The sequence below is a fragment of the Choloepus didactylus genome, chromosome 9 (assembly GCF_015220235.1).
Source record: "Choloepus didactylus isolate mChoDid1 chromosome 9, mChoDid1.pri, whole genome shotgun sequence".
Classification (NCBI taxonomy): Eukaryota; Metazoa; Chordata; class Mammalia; order Pilosa; family Megalonychidae; genus Choloepus; species Choloepus didactylus.
The window spans coordinates 68,512,155-68,530,835 of record NC_051315.1 but is presented as its reverse complement, the minus strand read 5'-3'; the positions used below and the strand labels follow the sequence as shown (position 1 = coordinate 68,530,835).

The window sequence follows — 18,681 nt, the reverse complement described above, 5'->3', positions numbered from 1 at the left end:
ATCAAATTATGTAGTCAATACTCCAAACTTATTAAATGCTTTATATTACACCAAACAATAGAAGCCTAAATGCAGTATTTAGTTTTAAGTGTGATACAGGATCACCAAAACTAATAAGTAACATTTTTAAAAAGCTGAACATTTATTTCCTACTAATAAAATATTAAAGAATTAGAAGCAAGGTATTTGAAAGAAGAATCAAACTCTTAACATGGTCTTCACATAAAATTACTGATCTCTAGCCTACCTTTCTTTAAATATTTATACTCAGGTAACCTTCATATTTCTTATTTAAATAATCCTCTTCTCATTGAATTATAAACACTGAATTATTATGAGAATTTGTTGCTATTTAAATTATTCATTTTGTGTTTGGGCCATTTCTGCCACAGACTTGTCTCTGAATAGATTCTCTATCTTGAAAGATTTAAAATGCCCCTGAGTGCTATTCTAATTAATATAGCAACTTTTTGATTTAAGAAAATAAAAGTATTTTTAGTGTAAATACTAATGTCCCAGTCCATTAGGTTGCATGCTTTTCATTTTCCTTGCTTTTTATATTATTTGCATTTGTCAAGCTTATTCAACATCTTTCATTAGTTTGTCTTGGTTTACATATAAACCTTTTTGTCTTTTAAGTCCTAAGAAAGAAACCAGAAGAAGAAGAACCTAAAGTAGAACCTAAAAAAGTAGAAAAAATTAAAAAACCTGCAGGTAGGAATCTAAGTGACAATTTGTGAAATTATCTTTTAACAAAATGGACACTTAAAAGGTTTATCTTGTAAACATGAATGGAGATAAATATAAACATAACTTCATATTTCATCTGTAATATAGTCTGTGTTTTCCATTGTCTGCTTTCTGTTTAAATATTTTTATAATTCCCAAATCCATTCATGTATTTCCTTGCACTGCATTCTGACTTGGCCACGTAAGTTCTGCACTAGTGGAAATCTTCAAGTTGGCTACAGAATAACTTTATGGGAGGGAGTCAGCAAATGTTTCATAAAATATAGGGCTTTTGAAAAGTGGGTTGACTTTTATCATTAATCTATTGCCAAAGGGATATTGGGAAGTATTATAGAAGTGATTTAGAAGGGGAGAACTGATTGGGGGAGAGGATAGTGGCACAAGGAGATAGAATAAAAATAAATAAATAAACTGGTGCAGAGTCAAGAAGAGAAAATAGAAGTCAATTCAGAGAATATAAGATTTTCTTAAAAACTCATCAATAGAGTTTTTGAAAAATAAATTGTTTGATCTGATATTTCAGATCAGTTTACTTCAAAATACTAAATTCTTAAAATAACTCTACAAAATAAACTTACCTTAGTGCCAGAACCACCTCCAAAACCTGCTGAAGAAGTTGAGGCACCTCCAGTCCCTGTTACGAAAAAGGAAAGGAAAATTCCTGAACCAGTGAAAGGTACAAACCTACTGACACTTTCTTGTCTCTAAAAATGCTAATATGCATCATTTAAAATGTTATTACACTGGCATTAAGATTTGAACACGTCTTAATCTGGTTATCACATGCAGCTTAATTCACTTCACAATTTTACTCTCATGTGCAATTGGCTAATAATCACCCAGTTGTTAAATGAATTACTACATTTTAAACGCTAGAGAGAAATGTATTTGTGGAAATGAGATGAATAACAACATTAAAACCAATAAAATTGCTTCATTATTTTCTCCAGATATGTTGTTTAAAATGGAAAAACTTGGATCAAATACTTGATTTGATGACTATATGAGTATATATTCTAATATCTTCCAAGATATTTTAAGTCTTAATTTTGGTTTTGACTTTAAAAAATCTTCAAGAAATACTGTGTTAACCTGTGTATTACCATAAATTATTTTAGTGCCTGAAATTAAGCCACCAATACCTCTCCCTGCACCTGAACCAAAGCCAAAGCCTGAACCTGGTAAGCAAGCTTGTCTTCAACACCAGCAGCACATTCCTTCACATGTCACAGAAATAATTTATATTTAATAAGAAAAAGCAGATAAAAGACAATATACATCAAATGATTTGTTTCAATATGCTTAATATATTGTTCTCTGAAAAACTAGTTATTTGAAGATTGAAATCAGAAAGGCAAATAGGCCACCAAGTTAGGTTTTAGGAAATGACAAATGGATATTTTAATGGAATGGACATCTCTCTACAGAAGTGAAAATCATCAAACCACCTCCTGTGGAACCTGCGCCAACTCCCATTGCTGCCCCAGTGAAAGTTCCAGTGATTGGAAAGAAAGCAGGTATTTATCTTGGAGTTTTCTTTTTGTTTATTTTTTTCTGGTGGCTTAATAAAAGTATTCATACTAGATTGAAACTCCACCTCTCTATATGTTGAAACACAGCCATCATTTCTTTGGTAGGGATTTATTTGTTTTTTTTTTCCTCCAACATCCTTTACCACCTGTCTGTCACCATTGGGTGCACATTGTATTTTCATTGGAATGCACATCATTTCTTTTATTTACCTTTGGGATTAAGCAATGAATGTGCTCAGGGCTGATGAACATTAGGGAGACAGACAGACACTCCCTGAGGATATACATATAGGATTCCATGAGCTTCAAATTTGCCTTGAATCCTGTAGGAATCATTTCTCATTTTTAATAAAGACCACGTAGTTCAGCCTTTAACTACAAGGATTTAGATCATTAACATTTTTCTTAAATGTACTAGTTTAGTAGTATGGCTCTCTCAAACCTAAGATACTTATCAGCTGTAAGTCAACCATTTGGTTGTTTCATCACTTAGGTTATAATTCCAAAACCAAAAATAATTTGGTATTTATTGATCATTGTTAAATACACATCCTCGCTATTCGCCCTTGGGAAAGTTACTTAAACTCTCTAAATTTTAATTCCCTAGTCTGTAAAATCAGAATAATAATTGCTTCTACCTCATAGGATTATTATGAGGACTAAATAGATGTAAAACAGAGTGCCTGGTACATAGTAAGCACTCTAGAAATATTTGGATTTTTATTGTGTTTAATGCCATGTCAGGATACCCTATGTTCTTTTAAATGTTGATTAATTTAGATATTAATGTTAACAAATTTTGTCACTCTTATTTATGATTTTGGCATTATTCTTACTTTTAAACTTTTTCAACTTCAATGCGGTACCTTTCTTAGTTCAGAAGAAGGTAATGGACAACCACTGGGCTTAATAAATATGTGTAAAAATAAAGCTCTTTTCCCTTATCCCTGGGGGCTGAAGCTATATATAATAGGTTCTATAGTTTATGCTACTCCAGCATTAGTAACTGAATTAAACCCTAAATGTAAGAAACCTTAGTTCATTGTCTAATTAAGGGATATTTTTTAATGCAACCAAAATATGTGTAGTACGTTTATCCTTTCTTAGTCTTCCCTGGATTTATCTGTCTGCTCAGCTTAAACACAAAAAAGAAAGGCTGTTGGTAGCTTCTGTGCCATTTTCCTTTTAGCCTGCAGATTCCTTGTTGATAATAACAATGTCAGTGAATCATCTACCCACTTACATAAACATATAAAATACTTTGTATAACTAGACAAGAGTAAAACTCTTCCCCACAAAGCAAGAGTAAACCTTCCAGAAATGGGAGGAAAATAAAGGTACTTGCTGAAAGAATGTTTTTACTCCTAAATTTGCAGACGATTTAGCTTGGTCACATTGACCTCAGAATATTCCTTCTGGGAAATATTGAAGTATTCTCCATAGAAGTCATATAAATAAAACCAACTTCTTTTATGTATGAATATTTATAATAAAGAGCATGACTCACCCTGCATGTCTTAGTGTTGAGCATGAAATAAGTCTGAAAATTGTTTAAATGCCGAATTTTCTTTTTATTTCAGAAGTTAAAGCACCTCCTAAAGAGGAGGCTGCCAAGCCCAAAGGTCCCATCAAAGGTGAGATTAACTCCCTCGAATCTGTATTGAAAACTTTTACTCTGTGAATTCCCAAACATTGCACTCAAGGAAAAATAATTCAAAATTTATAATAATCTTAATTGTTTCTAACTGATTCTGCAAAAGCTAGTAAGTCTTCTGGTGTTTCAAGTAATACAACTCCAATAATTATTCAACTGGGCATTATAGATAGGTCCAACTACATATTAGCCGAATAAACCCTGTAAGTTCTTAGTTCATTTTTCATATATGTCATCTTTATGCATGACAGCTAAAATAATTAGACAGTAATCTGGATTCTTTATATGTGGGATTAAAACTTGAGCAAATGAATAGCATTTGTTGTTCATGGATTCCTTATGCCATCTCATTCTTTCTTTCTGAAAGAAAGCAGTACAAATTCAGTTGAACTTTCAATTGCCCAGTCTAATTTTCTGTTGTCTTCTAACACTGGTCTTCTGTCGCTGGTTTTATCCAGAGGCAGCCAAATTAACTTTTCATTTCATTTTGAATTAGCTGTAGCCAAAAAGACGCCTTCACCGATAGAAGCCGAAAGGAAGAAATTAAGACCAGGAAGTGGTGGGGAGAAACCACTTCCCGATGAAGCCCCTTTCACCTACCAGCTAAAGGCTGTGCCACTGAAGTTTGTGAAAGAAATGAAAGACATCGTCTTGACAGAAGCAGAGTCAATTGGCTCTTCTGCAATCTTTGAATGTTTAGTCTCTCCCTCCACTGCAATTACAAGCTGGATGAAAGATGGAAGCAATATCCGTGAGAGTCCAAAACACAGGTTCATCGCAGATGGTAAAGACAGAAAGCTGCATATCATGGATGTTCAGCTTTCTGATGCTGGCGAATACACCTGTGTTTTACGCTTGGGAAATAAAGAGAAGACCTCTGCAGCTAAACTGATTGTAGAAGGTAATTTCCAGTCTCATGAACATGGTCTGTGTTAACTAACATCATAAACCGCGGTAGCCACTTTTATTATAGTTTTAGGCAAAATCCCTCTATTTCCAAACTTTATTTCATTCGTGTTTATCTATTGAAAAGTGTCTGCGGTTTTTTAATACTGAAATTCTCCACAGAACTTCCAGTGCGTTTTGTAAAAACGCTTGAAGAGGAAGTTACAGTGGTCAGAGGACAGCCATTGTACCTGAGCTGTGAGTTAAACAAAGAGCGCAATGTGGTCTGGAGGAAGGATGGGAAGATTGTGGTAGAGAAACCCGGCAGGATTGTCCCGGGCATCATTGGTTTGATGCATACACTGACCATAAATGATGCAGATGATACCGATGCTGGAACATACACAGTATTTGTGGAAAATGCCAACAACCTGGAATGTTCATCTTGCGTAAAAGTAGTAGGTTAGTACTTTGCTGGTCAATTTTGTTCTGCTTATTATCATGCTAACAAAATGAAAAATAGAACTTTGTTTCCCAGTATTGGAATATCAGAAGTGTTATTTGTTATCTAAGGCAGAATATCAGTATATCGTAGCAGATTAGTTATGACCAGTTTTGAGAATTTTTTTCTATTTCTGAAATTTACTAAGGAAGTTATTTCTATTACTTGTTCAGGAAATAATCATTTTTCTGACCTCACTTTCATACAGAAGTCATTAGAGATTGGCTGGTGAAACCCATACGAGATCAGCATGTGAAACCCAAAGGGACAGCTCTTTTCACCTGTGTGTTAGCAAGGGATACTCCAAACATTAAGTGGTTCAAAGGATATGATGAAATCCCCTTGGAACCAACTGATAAGACTGAAATACTGAGAGACGGAAATCATCTATTTCTCAAAGTTAAGAATGCTGTGCCAGAAGATATTGATGAATATGCAGTGGAAATTGAAGGGAAAAGATACCCTGCAAAGCTGACAATTGGAGGTATAAAAATCTTATCTTTTAGGTATTCTAAATATCCTATCTATCTTCAAGATATTCTGAAAGATAATTTGGGGGTATGCATAAGGCAAAATAACAAAACAAAAAATGAAAGCAAAGCATTCATTAAGCACTATGGTATTTCCTTCTGACCAATACAGATCGTGAGGTTCAACTGCTTAAACCACTAGAGGATGTTACCATTTATGAGAAAGAAAGTGCGAGCTTTGATACTGAAATCTCGGAGGAGGACATTCCTGGACAATGGAAACTGAAGGGAGAACTTCTAAGGCCCTCACCTGTGAGTAATTCTTCATTTTAAGTTGTTAATTATATAAAATAACTATATACTATATATTCGGTTTGACATTCATTTTGGTTCAGTAATAATCAAGTTACTTTGGGCTTCTAGAGTAGCTCAAAGTGAGGAAGAAATTTAAGACACTATTGGTGGACAGCTTGGATAATTCTTTTAAATTTTAGGGTAGAATGTTTTGCTTACTTTTATTGGTGGTAATTTTTAAAAATCTACAGAAATCTCCATCTGAAATGTCTGTCCTCTAGGGAATTCATCTCATCCAAATGCTAACTAAACTTCTGTTTTCAGACTTGTGAAATCAAAGCAGAAGGTGGAAAACGCTTCTTAACTTTGCACAAAGTCAAACTGGACCAAGCCGGTGAAGTCCTTTACCAGGCACTTAATGCAGTTACAACTGCCATTCTGACAGTAAAAGGTAATGTGCTTTTAGGACTCATGAATTGGACTCAAGTTCATTTCATGTCTCTCTACATTCTGAAAACCTAATTCTTTATGTTTGATTTTCAGAAATCGAACTTGACTTTGCTGTGCCCCTGAAGGATGTCACTGTTCCAGAAAGGCGACAGGCTCGATTTGAATGTGTCCTCACACGAGAGGCAAATGTTGTATGGTATAAAGGACCTGATATAATCAAGGCATCTGACAAATTTGATATCATTGCCGATGGAAAGAAACACATTCTTGTTATCAATAATTCTCATTTTGATGACGAAGCGGTCTATACTGCAGAGGTGGATGGAAAGAAGACCTCAGCACGATTATTTGTTACAGGTGAGAGCCGACAAGAGCCGACTGTAACATCCCATACACAGGCACATAAATACATGACTTTAAAGATAGGACACCAAATTGTAAAAGTTGTATGTGACCATCAACACCATCACTGTACTCTCACATACGCCCTCTTTGAAAAGATGAGTAAATACATTCCACGTGAAATGGGTCCTTTTCACCCAGGCCAGTTTGTGTGGAATGTTTGTGAAGGTACATTGTGTTTCTGAGCATATTATCTGTGCTTCCACTGCAGGTATAAGATTGAAATTCATATCACCTCTTGAAGATCAAACAGTAAAAGAAGGTGAAACAGCAACTTTTGTTTGTGAACTTTCTCATGAAAAAATGCATGTAGTCTGGTTCAAAAATGATGTCAAACTCCACACAAGCAGAACTGTGCTCTTCTCTTCTGAGGGTAAAACTCACAAATTGGAAATGAGAGAAGTAACACTGGACGATATATCCCAGATCAAGGCTCAAGTCAAGGACCTCAGTTCCACAGCACAACTAAAGGTCTTAGGTAAATGTGACCACCTGGATAGCCATTTTTTTGTAGTAATTAAATATTTTGCAACCTGTTATTCTTTAATAAACTTTAGTTTTTATGTTCTGATTATCTGCTGAATTTTTTTTTTTACAGAGGCCGATCCCTACTTCACTGTGCAATTACATGACAAAACTGCAGTCGAGAAGGATGAGATTATTCTGAAGTGTCAAGTGAGCAAAGATGTACCAGTGAAATGGTTCAAAGATGGTGAAGAGATTGAACCCTCCCCCAAACATTCTATCAAGACAGATGGCCGGTGGCGCATCTTAAAGATCAAAAAGGCAGAGCTTAAAGACAAAGGCGAATATGTGTGTGACTGTGGAACAGACACGACGAAAGCAAATGTTGCTGTTGAGGGTGAGTTGCTCAAAAATCTAAAATTTGCCCTTTCTGAACTTGTGGTTTATTTGTTCAATCACATTAATATCACTTGGTATAATTTCAGCTCGACTAATAAAAGTGGAAAAACCCCTGTATGGAGTAGAATTGTTTGTTGGTGAAACAGCCCGCTTTGAAATTGAACTTTCTGAACCAGATGTTCATGGCCAGTGGAAGTTAAAAGGAGAACCTTTAACTGCTTCCCCTGTGAGTTGTTTGCTTGGTTGTTTAGGGTGAAAAAAAAAGATACATTTCTGGTATAAAATATCTTAGTAATTTTGTAGGAATAACAATATATGAAAATTATGTTCTTTGTCTTTCCTTCTCACCCTCACTCCTTATAGGACTGTGAAATAATTGAAGATGGGAAGAAGCATGTACTGGTCCTTTATAACTGTCAGCTAGATATGACAGGAGAAGTTTCCTTCCAAGCTGCCAATGCTAAATCTGCAGCCAAACTGAAAGTGAAAGGTATGCTCTAATTGTCAGCCACCCTTTCCATTTTCTTTTCAAGACTTCCTTTTAAAACCCTGAATTGATCAGGGGTCATGGATGGAAGCGTATTTCTGATTTCATCCACACCGTATTCTTTTTTCAGAATTACCACTCATCTTCATCACACCTCTCAGTGATGTTAAAGTCTTTGAGAAGGATGAGGCCAAGTTTGAGTGTGAAGTATCCAGGGAGCCCAAAACATTCCGTTGGCTAAAAGGAACCCAGGAAATCACAGGAGATGACAAAATTGAGCTTATAAAGGATGGCACCAGGCATTCAATGGTGATCAAGTCAGCTGCCTTTGACGATGAAGGAAAATACATATTTGAAGCTGAAGATAAGCACACAAGTGGCAAGCTGATCATTGAAGGTACGTCTTTTTTATCAGGCCACTCTTGAAATTATTTACTTATTTTTTGCTTTTATTTTTATACTTCCTCCTTAAAGTGCTGGAATTAATGAGATTTTTTTTTCCTTGATAGGAATTCGACTCAAATTCCTCACCCCTCTCAAGGATGTAACAGCCAAAGAGAGGGAAAGTGCTGTGTTTACTGTGGAGCTCTCCCATGATAACATCCGAGTTAAATGGTTCAAGAATGACCAGCGCCTACATACCACCAGGCTGGTCTCAATGGATGATGAAGGGAAAACCCATTCAATCACATTCAGAGACCTCTCTATTGATGACACCTCCCAAATTAAAGTAGAAGCTATGGGGTTAAGCTCAGAAGCGAAACTCACTGTCCTTGGTGTGTGCTTTTATTAAAGTTCATTTTATTGCATTAAATTCAGCAGAAATTTGTGGAGTACCTACTATAAAAATAGTCTCCTAAATGCTATAAAGCATGAAAAACTGCATGAAAACAGCCCATGTCCAAATGTGTCAGAATGTTAATTGGTGGATCTGGGTATATGGAGGTGGACGGTGGGAGTATGATGGAGTTCTTTGTATGGGTTTTGCATTATTTTTGCAACTGTCCTGTATATTTGAAATTACTTCAAAATCAAAAATGCAAAGAAAAAAATGCACCATCCTTAAGAATCTATTACCTATGTTTTCAAACATTTCTAAAACATATTCTGCCCAAAACATATGAGGACTTTGAGATATAAAGATTCTAGCTCAGGCCCACAAAGTAGCCAGTTAAAATCAGAACTTCAAACTCTTAACTATTGAGTCCTACCACCTTACTTACCAAAATTATTTCAGAGAGACATTTTTCAAGTTTCTAATAAGAGAGGACAAGACAGACAGAACATATATTAATAAACCTCATTGTTGTTCTTGTCCCCTTAATATCAGTGAGGAAGCAGATTAGATATGAAGTCTACATGTACAGACACTATTACAGGCAAACTATTAATTGATTAAAAAAACTAATGATGTGAACCTTTAAAGGTAAACCAAATGTAATAGAGTTGCTAAGAAATTAGAAATTTAGCCGATTATTGAAGGAACCCATAATTAAATCAAAAGCAAGTTTTCAGTGTCTTTCAAACTACTGTTGATAAAATACTTCAAAATTTATATAGATGGATTCAATCTCGATAAATCCCAAGCATCGATTCCTTTTATAACATTTAGAGAACTCCTTTATGAACATAAACATGTTAAATGAGTGAACACTTTGGTATAATTTTTAAAGATACCCAGAACTCAGCAGCCTCTTAATCTTTCCAAGAGACTGTCGTTTCCCTAAGTGTTAACAAAATTTTTTCACTTATGCTTTACTTGCAGAGGGAGATCCATATTTTACAGGAAAGCTTCAAGATCAAACTGCTGTAGAGAAAGATGAAGTGATTCTACAGTGTGAAATTAGCAAAGCAGATGCACCAGTGAAATGGTTTAAGGATGGGAAGGAAATAGAGCCATCTAAAGATGTTGCTATTAAGGCAGATGGCAAGAAGCGCATGTTAATCCTAAAGAAAGCCTTGAAATCAGATATTGGGCAGTACACCTGTGACTGTGGGACAGATAAGACTTCAGGAAAGCTTAACATTGAGGGTAAGGACATTTTGATGAGTTTCACACTTGAAGCTCTTGCGGTTACCTTTGCAAGAGGCTAATGGCACATGTTGATCCTTCACTTATCTAGATCGGGAAATTAAACTTGTGCGGCCCCTGCACAGTGTGGAGGTGATGGAGACTGAGACTGCCCGCTTTGAAACTGAAATCTCAGAAGATGATATCCATGCCATCTGGAAACTGAAGGGAGAGGCCCTACTCCAGACACCGGTAAGGATATTTCTGAACTTGTCAACACGTAGAGGTGCTGTGTGAAATAGGAGAGGGCCGGCGAAAAGTCAGAGTGCTTGCAGGGCATTTAAAACACGGAGTCAGGATCTCTATCAGACCCTAAGTCAAAGAGATAACAGGGCCTACAAATGGGCTTGGACAGGCACACTTGCACCATTTTGATCTAGCATAGTAAGTATAAAGTTGGAGATTGTGATTTGCTAGTTCGTTCAGAACTATACAGTGCTTTCATGATGGCACTTGTGAGCTTTACTTCACACAAAAAAAAGTTCCTTAAATTAAGATATTATATTCTTAAGAAAATTCCCAAAGAAATCGTTTCCTATGAAACTTATTCTCTCTTCGGTACAGGATTGTGAGATTAAGGAAGAAGGTAAAGCACACTTCCTTATTTTGCACAACTGCCGCCTGGACCAGGCTGGTGGAGTGGACTTCCAAGCTGCCAATGCTAAATCTAGTGCCCACCTCCGAGTTAAACGTAAGTATTTTGGATTTCTGCTGAAAATTAAATAATGTACTTTTTCAGAAAAATGAATGTCTGTGAAATTAATTGAAATAATATAATTAATTAGAGGAAATTATTAAGGTACCAAAACTGGCTGTCTTGTATTTACTTTTTTGAGTTTCTAATATGGAAGTGGTTCAGAGTCTTAAGTTTTGGAAATTTAATTCATTTTGCCATTTGTATAAGAAAACTAAGCAGGTCAGATTTTCCTACTTTGTAATCCTTCCATAGAGAGTAGAATGATTTCTGCAGAAATTGTAAAGCAGATTCTTCAGATATTTGTTGGTGATGATATTTTGATTGAAATAGAAATAGATATACATAGAATAAAAATCTACCTCAGAACCCTTAAAGACCACATCACTCAAGTGGCTGTAGCAGTATAAAGAAAAACTTTGCTGTGTGGGCTCTTAAGACTTAAGAAAGGAGGTGGGGAGCATTAGGCTAACATTTTTAGAAGGTGTAAAGTGTTTGACGGACATGGACAGGCTATGTGATTGAGAGGCCCTTGTCCTCTTCCAATCAGAGTCCTAGTTATTTTGGAAGCCACAGACCTTATGTAGCAAGAGGAACTTGAGGCTTGGCAGAGAGACAGATGCAGCACAGATTTCTCGCTGACCTTGTACATCAGTACAAAAGAGCCCCTACAAATACCCACCATCCACCCACCAGATCTGCCCCTTCTCGGCACCACAAGGTCACATTCACATGGGAATAATGGCCGGTTCCACGTCTCCTTCCTTCTTGAAGAAAGCAGCCGTGGAGATTAAGAATTAAGTCTGTATTCATTCTTGTGGAATTATAACATGAGTAATCCAAAGATGTTTCCTTCCTCTCTCAAAGCACGAGTAATTGGCCTTCTGAGGCCTCTGAAGGATGTCACAGTGACCGCAGGGGAAACAGCCACCTTTGACTGCGAGCTCTCTTATGAGGATATCCCAGTGGAATGGTACCTCAAAGGGAAGAAACTAGAGCCCAGCGATAAGGTAAAAAGGTGTTCGGTTGCTTTGTCTTTCCCTTCCTTTTTCTCTCGGGCTCCCCCACCTTCACTTGTATGTTGTCTATTCTTTGTTCTAATGTCCCCTCCTCCACCCTTTCCTTTCTCTTGCCTACTCTAGTATGATTTCTGCTGAAATTGTAAAGCAGATTCTTCAGATATTTGTTGGTGATGATATTTTGATTGAAGTAGAAATTAAAATGTAAAATGTGATCAAGATTTAGTTTTAGAAGAAAAGGCAAATACTCTTAGCTATCAGTGATAGTTTGCTTGATAAACTGGAAAACAGGAAGGATCCAGACTTTTTCTTGGGTGCTGTGTAACAACGGTGCAAATTAAGTTTTATGACTAATTCTTTCCATGCTATCCAGTGTTCTGCATATAAGGGGATTAAGAGTATAGGATTGAAATTCCATTTCGGGCGTTGATCAAGTAGTTGAGATAACTTCTGGGCAGATTTGCTATTCAAGCATTTCTCCAAAGCTATTTTTAACCCTCAAGTATTTGGAGCTGTGCAAATTCTGGAATGCAAGTGGACTATTTAAAGTACAGCTAAGGGTACTGACAAGAAGGAAGGGTTCTGTGGTTATCCCCATGCATGTACCAATACACTTTAAGAAGTTTGGATGAATAACCAGCTCCCAGTGTTAGCTTTGACTAACATTCTCTATGCTCAACACTTGACCCATAAGTAAAAAGGAGATGATTATTCAGATAGGGCAAACAAACAAACAAAAAGCACCAATTTACCTAAATTGTATTTTACCCCTCAAAACAATGTGTGTTTAAATTATCTTGATAATTCACCATTTGATTTTGAATGCTTGAAATAAAATGTATAGAAAATGTTCAGATTAGAAATAAAGCACTGAACAGTACATCACTCGATGGCATGTTTTTTTTTCAGTATTTCAGAAATAATATCTATTGTGGAGTGAAGGCTTTGATACAAATCAAACTTCGAAGACTTAAAGGAACATAATTTAAAAGGGATTCAGTTTAACAAAGAGCCACAAGGGTGACAGAAGTATTAGAAGGCAATGTCTTTGAACAACTGTTCTAAAACCAATAAAAAAAAAAAAACTAGAAATATTTTTCTGAAGCGATCAAAGGGGAATTCAACAATAGTCACCTGGCATATAAGATTTGCCTGTTACTGGGGCAATGGTGACCATTTCATCTCCTTTCTTTAACTGGGGATAAAAAAGGAAGCAGTAGGTTCAAATTGCAGCATGAGAGTTAAGTTACATATCAGGAAACCTTCCTTACGGTGAGGGCTTCTAAATATTGAGCTGGGTAATGAAGAATCTCCAACTTCAAGCTGGTAGTTTTAAAATCTACGTTCTTCCTTTTACATGCAGCTTAATTGCTTTCATGTCTCAAGACAGAGAGTTGGTTGATTTTTCAAGATGCTTTCTAGATCTGTAAATTCATGATTTATAAATAGGAACCCTGTTTAAGGACAAATAAGATTGCTTTATTTTGCTACTAATTTTGCTCAAATAAAGAGCTCTTTTTTAAAAGATCAGTCTCATGATTTCTTATATAAAAATTGTGCTATTTTAAAGGTAGACTCTTAAGCCATATTCACATTTATTATTTTACTGAAAAAAAAATCTCTTATTATCACTAAACTTTCTCCTGGAGTTCAAAAGGATTACTTTACTATAATTCTATAGGGATCCTTTGTGTCTCACTTGGCAGAGGAATTTTAATCCTTTTCTCCAGCCACCCAAAATATTTCAACATTTTATAAGCTTGCTTCTACATTACTTAAATGCCTCTTTTCAAAAAGAACTTAAGTATAAACAGAATAAAACATATTATTATATTTTACAAGTTTGGCTTCAGTTGGGTCTATTGAAACACACTTGCTATTGTCAATTTAATTCAGGCCTTTACTCTTGACTTTTTGCAAAATTTTTAGCCTCCAAAACTACAACACTCAGACAAACAAAAACAGGTTATTGAACAAGTAAGATAGGAAGAGAAACTTGTAAAAACGAGTTAATTTTTTTTCTCTTGACCATCAGTCCAAGAAAGGACTGCTATGTCCTAAGTGGCCTTTAGTAATTTTATATTTAAATTTTAATAGTTTAATCACAGTTATAATGCCTACTGTATTATAACAATGTTTCCATTAACAATATTTTTAAAGAATAATCTATAACATTATTCTTTTATAATCCCCCACAAATTTGCAGCATTTGTTTCATTGGTTATTTTTATAAGGAAGCTGTTGGTTTTCCTTTTTTCTTTTTTTAACATATTCAAGGTGCATTGTACACAAGCTGCTTATTGAAAACGACTGTATTCTCAGCAGTGTTCTCGGTAACACTATTCTAGAGTAACTTCAGAGGAATTTTAATGATAAACAAAAAATAGGTTAGAAACTTTTAAAGAAACTTTTAAAGAAACCTTTGAAAATAGCCATAAAATCAAAATCAAAACTTCATATTCAAAATCTGAACCAAAAGGTCATTAGAAAAAATAAATTTTGTTTCCATTCATGTACTGTGCCCAGAGCTGTGTTTCCGGGAATGCTTTAACTATCCTCTCCTATCTACTTATGTTGCCTTTTTCTTTTTTTTTTAACCTTCCTCAGTATCACTAAAGTAGTTATATTAATAATTTATGTCCAGTTCTTCATTAGGGAAAACATCTTTAGATGAAATTTTATTCCTAAGTCTTTCCTTTACAACAATATAATAAATAGTTCTACTAGCAAAAAGCTTTTACATTATTCTTAGCTCTAAATGGTCTCCTAAGCAGTTCAGAAGTCAGTCTTGATGACAGGGCACAGCTTCTTCTGGAACTAGAATATCCTCCATTCTCTTACCTTTACTGTCAGGATGCTCCTGTCAGTGGTATCACCAATACCTGACTTTCCCAGTCCTGAAGCTCACACACATAAAAAGGAAAGAAGAGTCAACATCTTCATTTGCATTTCTGAGCAAAATTAAGAATCATCAACTTATTATTTTTATCACAGGTTTAATTGGTTTGCAAAATAAATTTAATTGCTAAAATATATGGGAAGCAAGATCAAAAACTGGAAGAATTCTAGCTTGTTGTATGGCAGACACTGCATTTAGAAGACAAAGTTTACTTTCAGCTTACCGTATTCAATCATTTTCTCCTTCCTTTCATGATTTAGCTTTTCCAAGTTTTTCCTTTATATATGTAAACCCGGTAGCAGAATGTCTAAATAAATAAATATTTAGACAAAAAGACCACAAATATAAAATAGAAATTGGCCTGGGCTATTCAACATAAAAGGCTGCCTACTAATTATATAAGAATAACTATGAAAGCCTAAAATTTCCTTAAAGGATCCCAAACTATTGGTTGCAATCATTTTCAAATGCATATATGGTGTATAAATTATCATAAAACTACCTTCCAGCATTATTTAAAACTTTTTACCTAAATGAATTAAATATAGATATAGAGACAGATATAGATACAGGATTGCTTCTTCGTGTATTCTTAAAATGTGCTCTTTTAAAAAAAAAAACTAGGTGGTCGCACGTTCAGAAGGAAGAGTTCATACACTTACCCTGAGAGATGTAAAGTTAGAAGATGCTGGGGAAGTTCAACTAAGAGCCAAAGATTTCAAAACTCAAGCCAACCTCTTTGTGAAAGGTAATTGTAAGATTTATTTATATATATATATGTATATGTATATATGTATATATAATACAGAAAATCATAAATAATGCCAACTCTCAATTATTTTCATATTACAAATACCGTAGTTCGGTAAAATCCACCAAATATCCAGAATGCTAATTTTACTTTTTCACGTAACAAAATATTTTACAAACTGTTTGTTTTTTGTTTTTTTCTTTAAAAAAAAAAAAAAGGCAAAAATGATGAGCATGGGATTTACTTGGATTTACCTCCTTTTACTTTTATTGCACATTCTAGTAGACATTTAATAAACAGCTCAAGAAAGAATTATTAGATATCTGTAATTTTATTAGCTGAGAGTTGGGTATTTCCTTGATGTTTCATATTTTTGAAAGACTGTTTTCCTCTGTTTGTACAAATAATGATAAAATATCATTATTAGAGGGAAAAGTCCTAATGGAATCAAAACTTACAAAATGAATCTTAAAACGAAAAAGCCCTGGAGATGCCAGAGGAAAGTTGAGGTGCTGAAAACTCTTGGAGAAGGAAAGGAGAAATACCTTAGCTAATTGGTGTGATTCTTTCAGAACCCCCAGTTGAATTCACTCAGCCTCTTGAAGACCAGACGGTCGAAGAGGAAGCCACTGCAATATTGGAGTGTGAAGTATCCAGAGAAAATGCTAAGGTGAAATGGTTCAAAAATGGAACAGAAATCCTCAAAAACAAGAAGTATGAAATTGTTGCTGATGGCAGGGTCAGAAAACTTATTATACATGGCTGTACCCCAGAGGATATTAAAACATATACTTGTGATGCTAAGGATTTTAAGACTTCCTGTAACCTGAATGTCGTGCGTAAGTATTCTTACATAGGACTTTTCATTTTTAACTCTTCAATAACAACAACAACAACAACATAAAACGCTTTTTGCATGCCCTTCTTGACCTAACTGCATTTCTTAGCAACATAGGGTAGCAGCACTGACTAAACTGATCTTTCATGTAGCCTTATGCTGCATCTTGGCCTAATAAATGACAGATCAATCATTTTTGCTTTGCTCCATTTTTTGCACTGAGTAGTAAACAAACACACTCTTTTTCTGTATGGTGTCAGCCTATGATAGAATATTCTGATATGGATGAGGATAAACTGAGAAAAAAAGACAATAGGTAGGAAGCTATCATAAGAAAGAAAGAGAGGGAGGGAAGGGGAAGGAGGGAGGAAGGAGGCAAGGAAGGGGGAGGAAAATGAATTCTCAGTCATGGAGAAAAACAAAAAAATGAGCATGAAATTTCAGCTTGAAAATCAGCATCCAGAGGTTCACTGAAATATGATATAGCCCATTCATATAATTCTATCTCTGAAAATAAGAATGGATAAGATGGGGTAAGACCTGAGTTTTTTGAGTCCCCTGGAGAGAAAGTTCTAATGGTTTTAGCATTACCTCTGTCTCTGGTGAAAAATATCTTTTGTCAAATTGCTGCCATGCTAGCTCATTTTTTCATTCATTCATTTGTCCAGCTGTGATATTTTTTCAATGTGTATTTTTGTGCAATGTTTGTTTGGTTGGTTTAGTTGCTTCCCATCTGTCTACAGCTAGAATATAGTGGCTTTGATTATGCTTGCATGCATCTTGTACTGTTTTATTCTTTCTACTTTGTGGTTGCTCTGCTTTAGCTTATGACAGAGTAGTTTCTTGGATCTCCTTCTTTCCCTTGTCATCTACCTCCACTCCAAGAAGGCTTAGCTGCAATGAGCATATCTTCAAGCCTATTAGTACCATTTGCCCCAGAATCTTATTGATCAAGAAAGATCATCTTGGAAGGTATTCACAAGGAGCTCGAAAAGAAGGAAGGGCAAGGGGGCAGCGTCCCGATACTACACATCAACTGAATTAATTCTGAAGATAAATGAAACAACAGATGTAAACAACCAAATTGCCCTCCTCTACAAGACACATTGCTTTGTTGCACTAATAGATTTTAAGCATGACTTATACGTGACATCTTTGAAACTGAATTTCTTTTTTAAAAAAAGATGAATATATGTGATTTCAATTGAAGACTCACACCTTTAGCCATAGACAAAGTTGGTCATAGAGTTTCAAGCTGCATTATCACTGAATGCTGCTAATTTCTCAAAGAGTATGCTGGCTGCCTTAAATAAGATGTTTCTTTGCTTCTGGTGCTTCCTTTGACAATGTCTACTTTCAACTCTGGAGCAGTATCAATGAAGATTTTTCTTCCAGCTATCATTCAGATAAACTGAGCTGGCTGTGTTCTAGCTGGACATATAATATACCACTTCATTTTATGTAAACTATAGGGATGTATTAAAAAGCATACCTGAATAGCAGCTCCAAATAATTTCAGTCATTTGCAGCCTGTTATAAGGGAAAGGTCCTGCAAAAGACTCACTTTTCTTACTATGTATCACAGCAATGTCAGAGTAAACCTCCAGACACCTCATTCTGAATTATGATGAACTTCTCTTACAGCTCCTCATGTGGAATTCCTAAGACCACTCACTGATCAACAAGTTAAAGAGAAAGAACTGGCTCGGTTTGAGTGTGAAATTTCTCGAGCAAATGCTAAGGTTTGTGACTTTATTCCTGTTATCTTGCATGTCAAAAAATTAGTTTATTTTTGGTCTAGACAAAATGGGGAAAAAAGTCAATTAAACCTATCTCTTATCCTCACTTTACTTTAGATTAAAGATTATTATCTTAATATGAAATAGATACTTGGTTTAATTGCTCAATTTTTAGTGTTCTTCTATTACTTCAAAAACATTGAATTCAATCAGGAGACTTAGATATTAGGTAGAGCCATATGAAATTTCTGTTTTCTTAGGTCAAAAATGGTCAAATAGCAGCAATTTCATATGTCTCAACTAAGTACATCCAGTTGCCATTAACCAACATTGACAGGTCTCTTCAAGTTTGAATCTCAATTTACACATTTGGAAAACAA

General features: G+C 35.2%; 1 protein-coding gene across 1 annotated transcript in view; it reads left to right on the top strand.

The window, feature by feature from the left end:
• Positions 1–18,681, top strand: part of TTN (titin) — a 272,725-nt gene that overhangs the window by 157,076 nt on the left and 96,968 nt on the right. Inside the window, 24 exon segments of the mRNA XM_037850412.1 lie at positions 640–714; positions 1,334–1,426; positions 1,869–1,931; positions 2,178–2,267; positions 3,863–3,916; positions 4,433–4,837; positions 5,005–5,283; positions 5,532–5,807; positions 5,966–6,105; positions 6,412–6,538; positions 6,631–6,894; positions 7,151–7,417; positions 7,538–7,801; positions 7,890–8,029; positions 8,167–8,293; positions 8,421–8,687; positions 8,800–9,066; positions 10,056–10,322; positions 10,414–10,553; positions 10,926–11,052; positions 11,923–12,065; positions 15,598–15,721; positions 16,297–16,563; positions 18,207–18,304. Coding sequence (XP_037706340.1) covers positions 640–714; positions 1,334–1,426; positions 1,869–1,931; positions 2,178–2,267; positions 3,863–3,916; positions 4,433–4,837; positions 5,005–5,283; positions 5,532–5,807; positions 5,966–6,105; positions 6,412–6,538; positions 6,631–6,894; positions 7,151–7,417; positions 7,538–7,801; positions 7,890–8,029; positions 8,167–8,293; positions 8,421–8,687; positions 8,800–9,066; positions 10,056–10,322; positions 10,414–10,553; positions 10,926–11,052; positions 11,923–12,065; positions 15,598–15,721; positions 16,297–16,563; positions 18,207–18,304 — 4,364 coding nt within the window.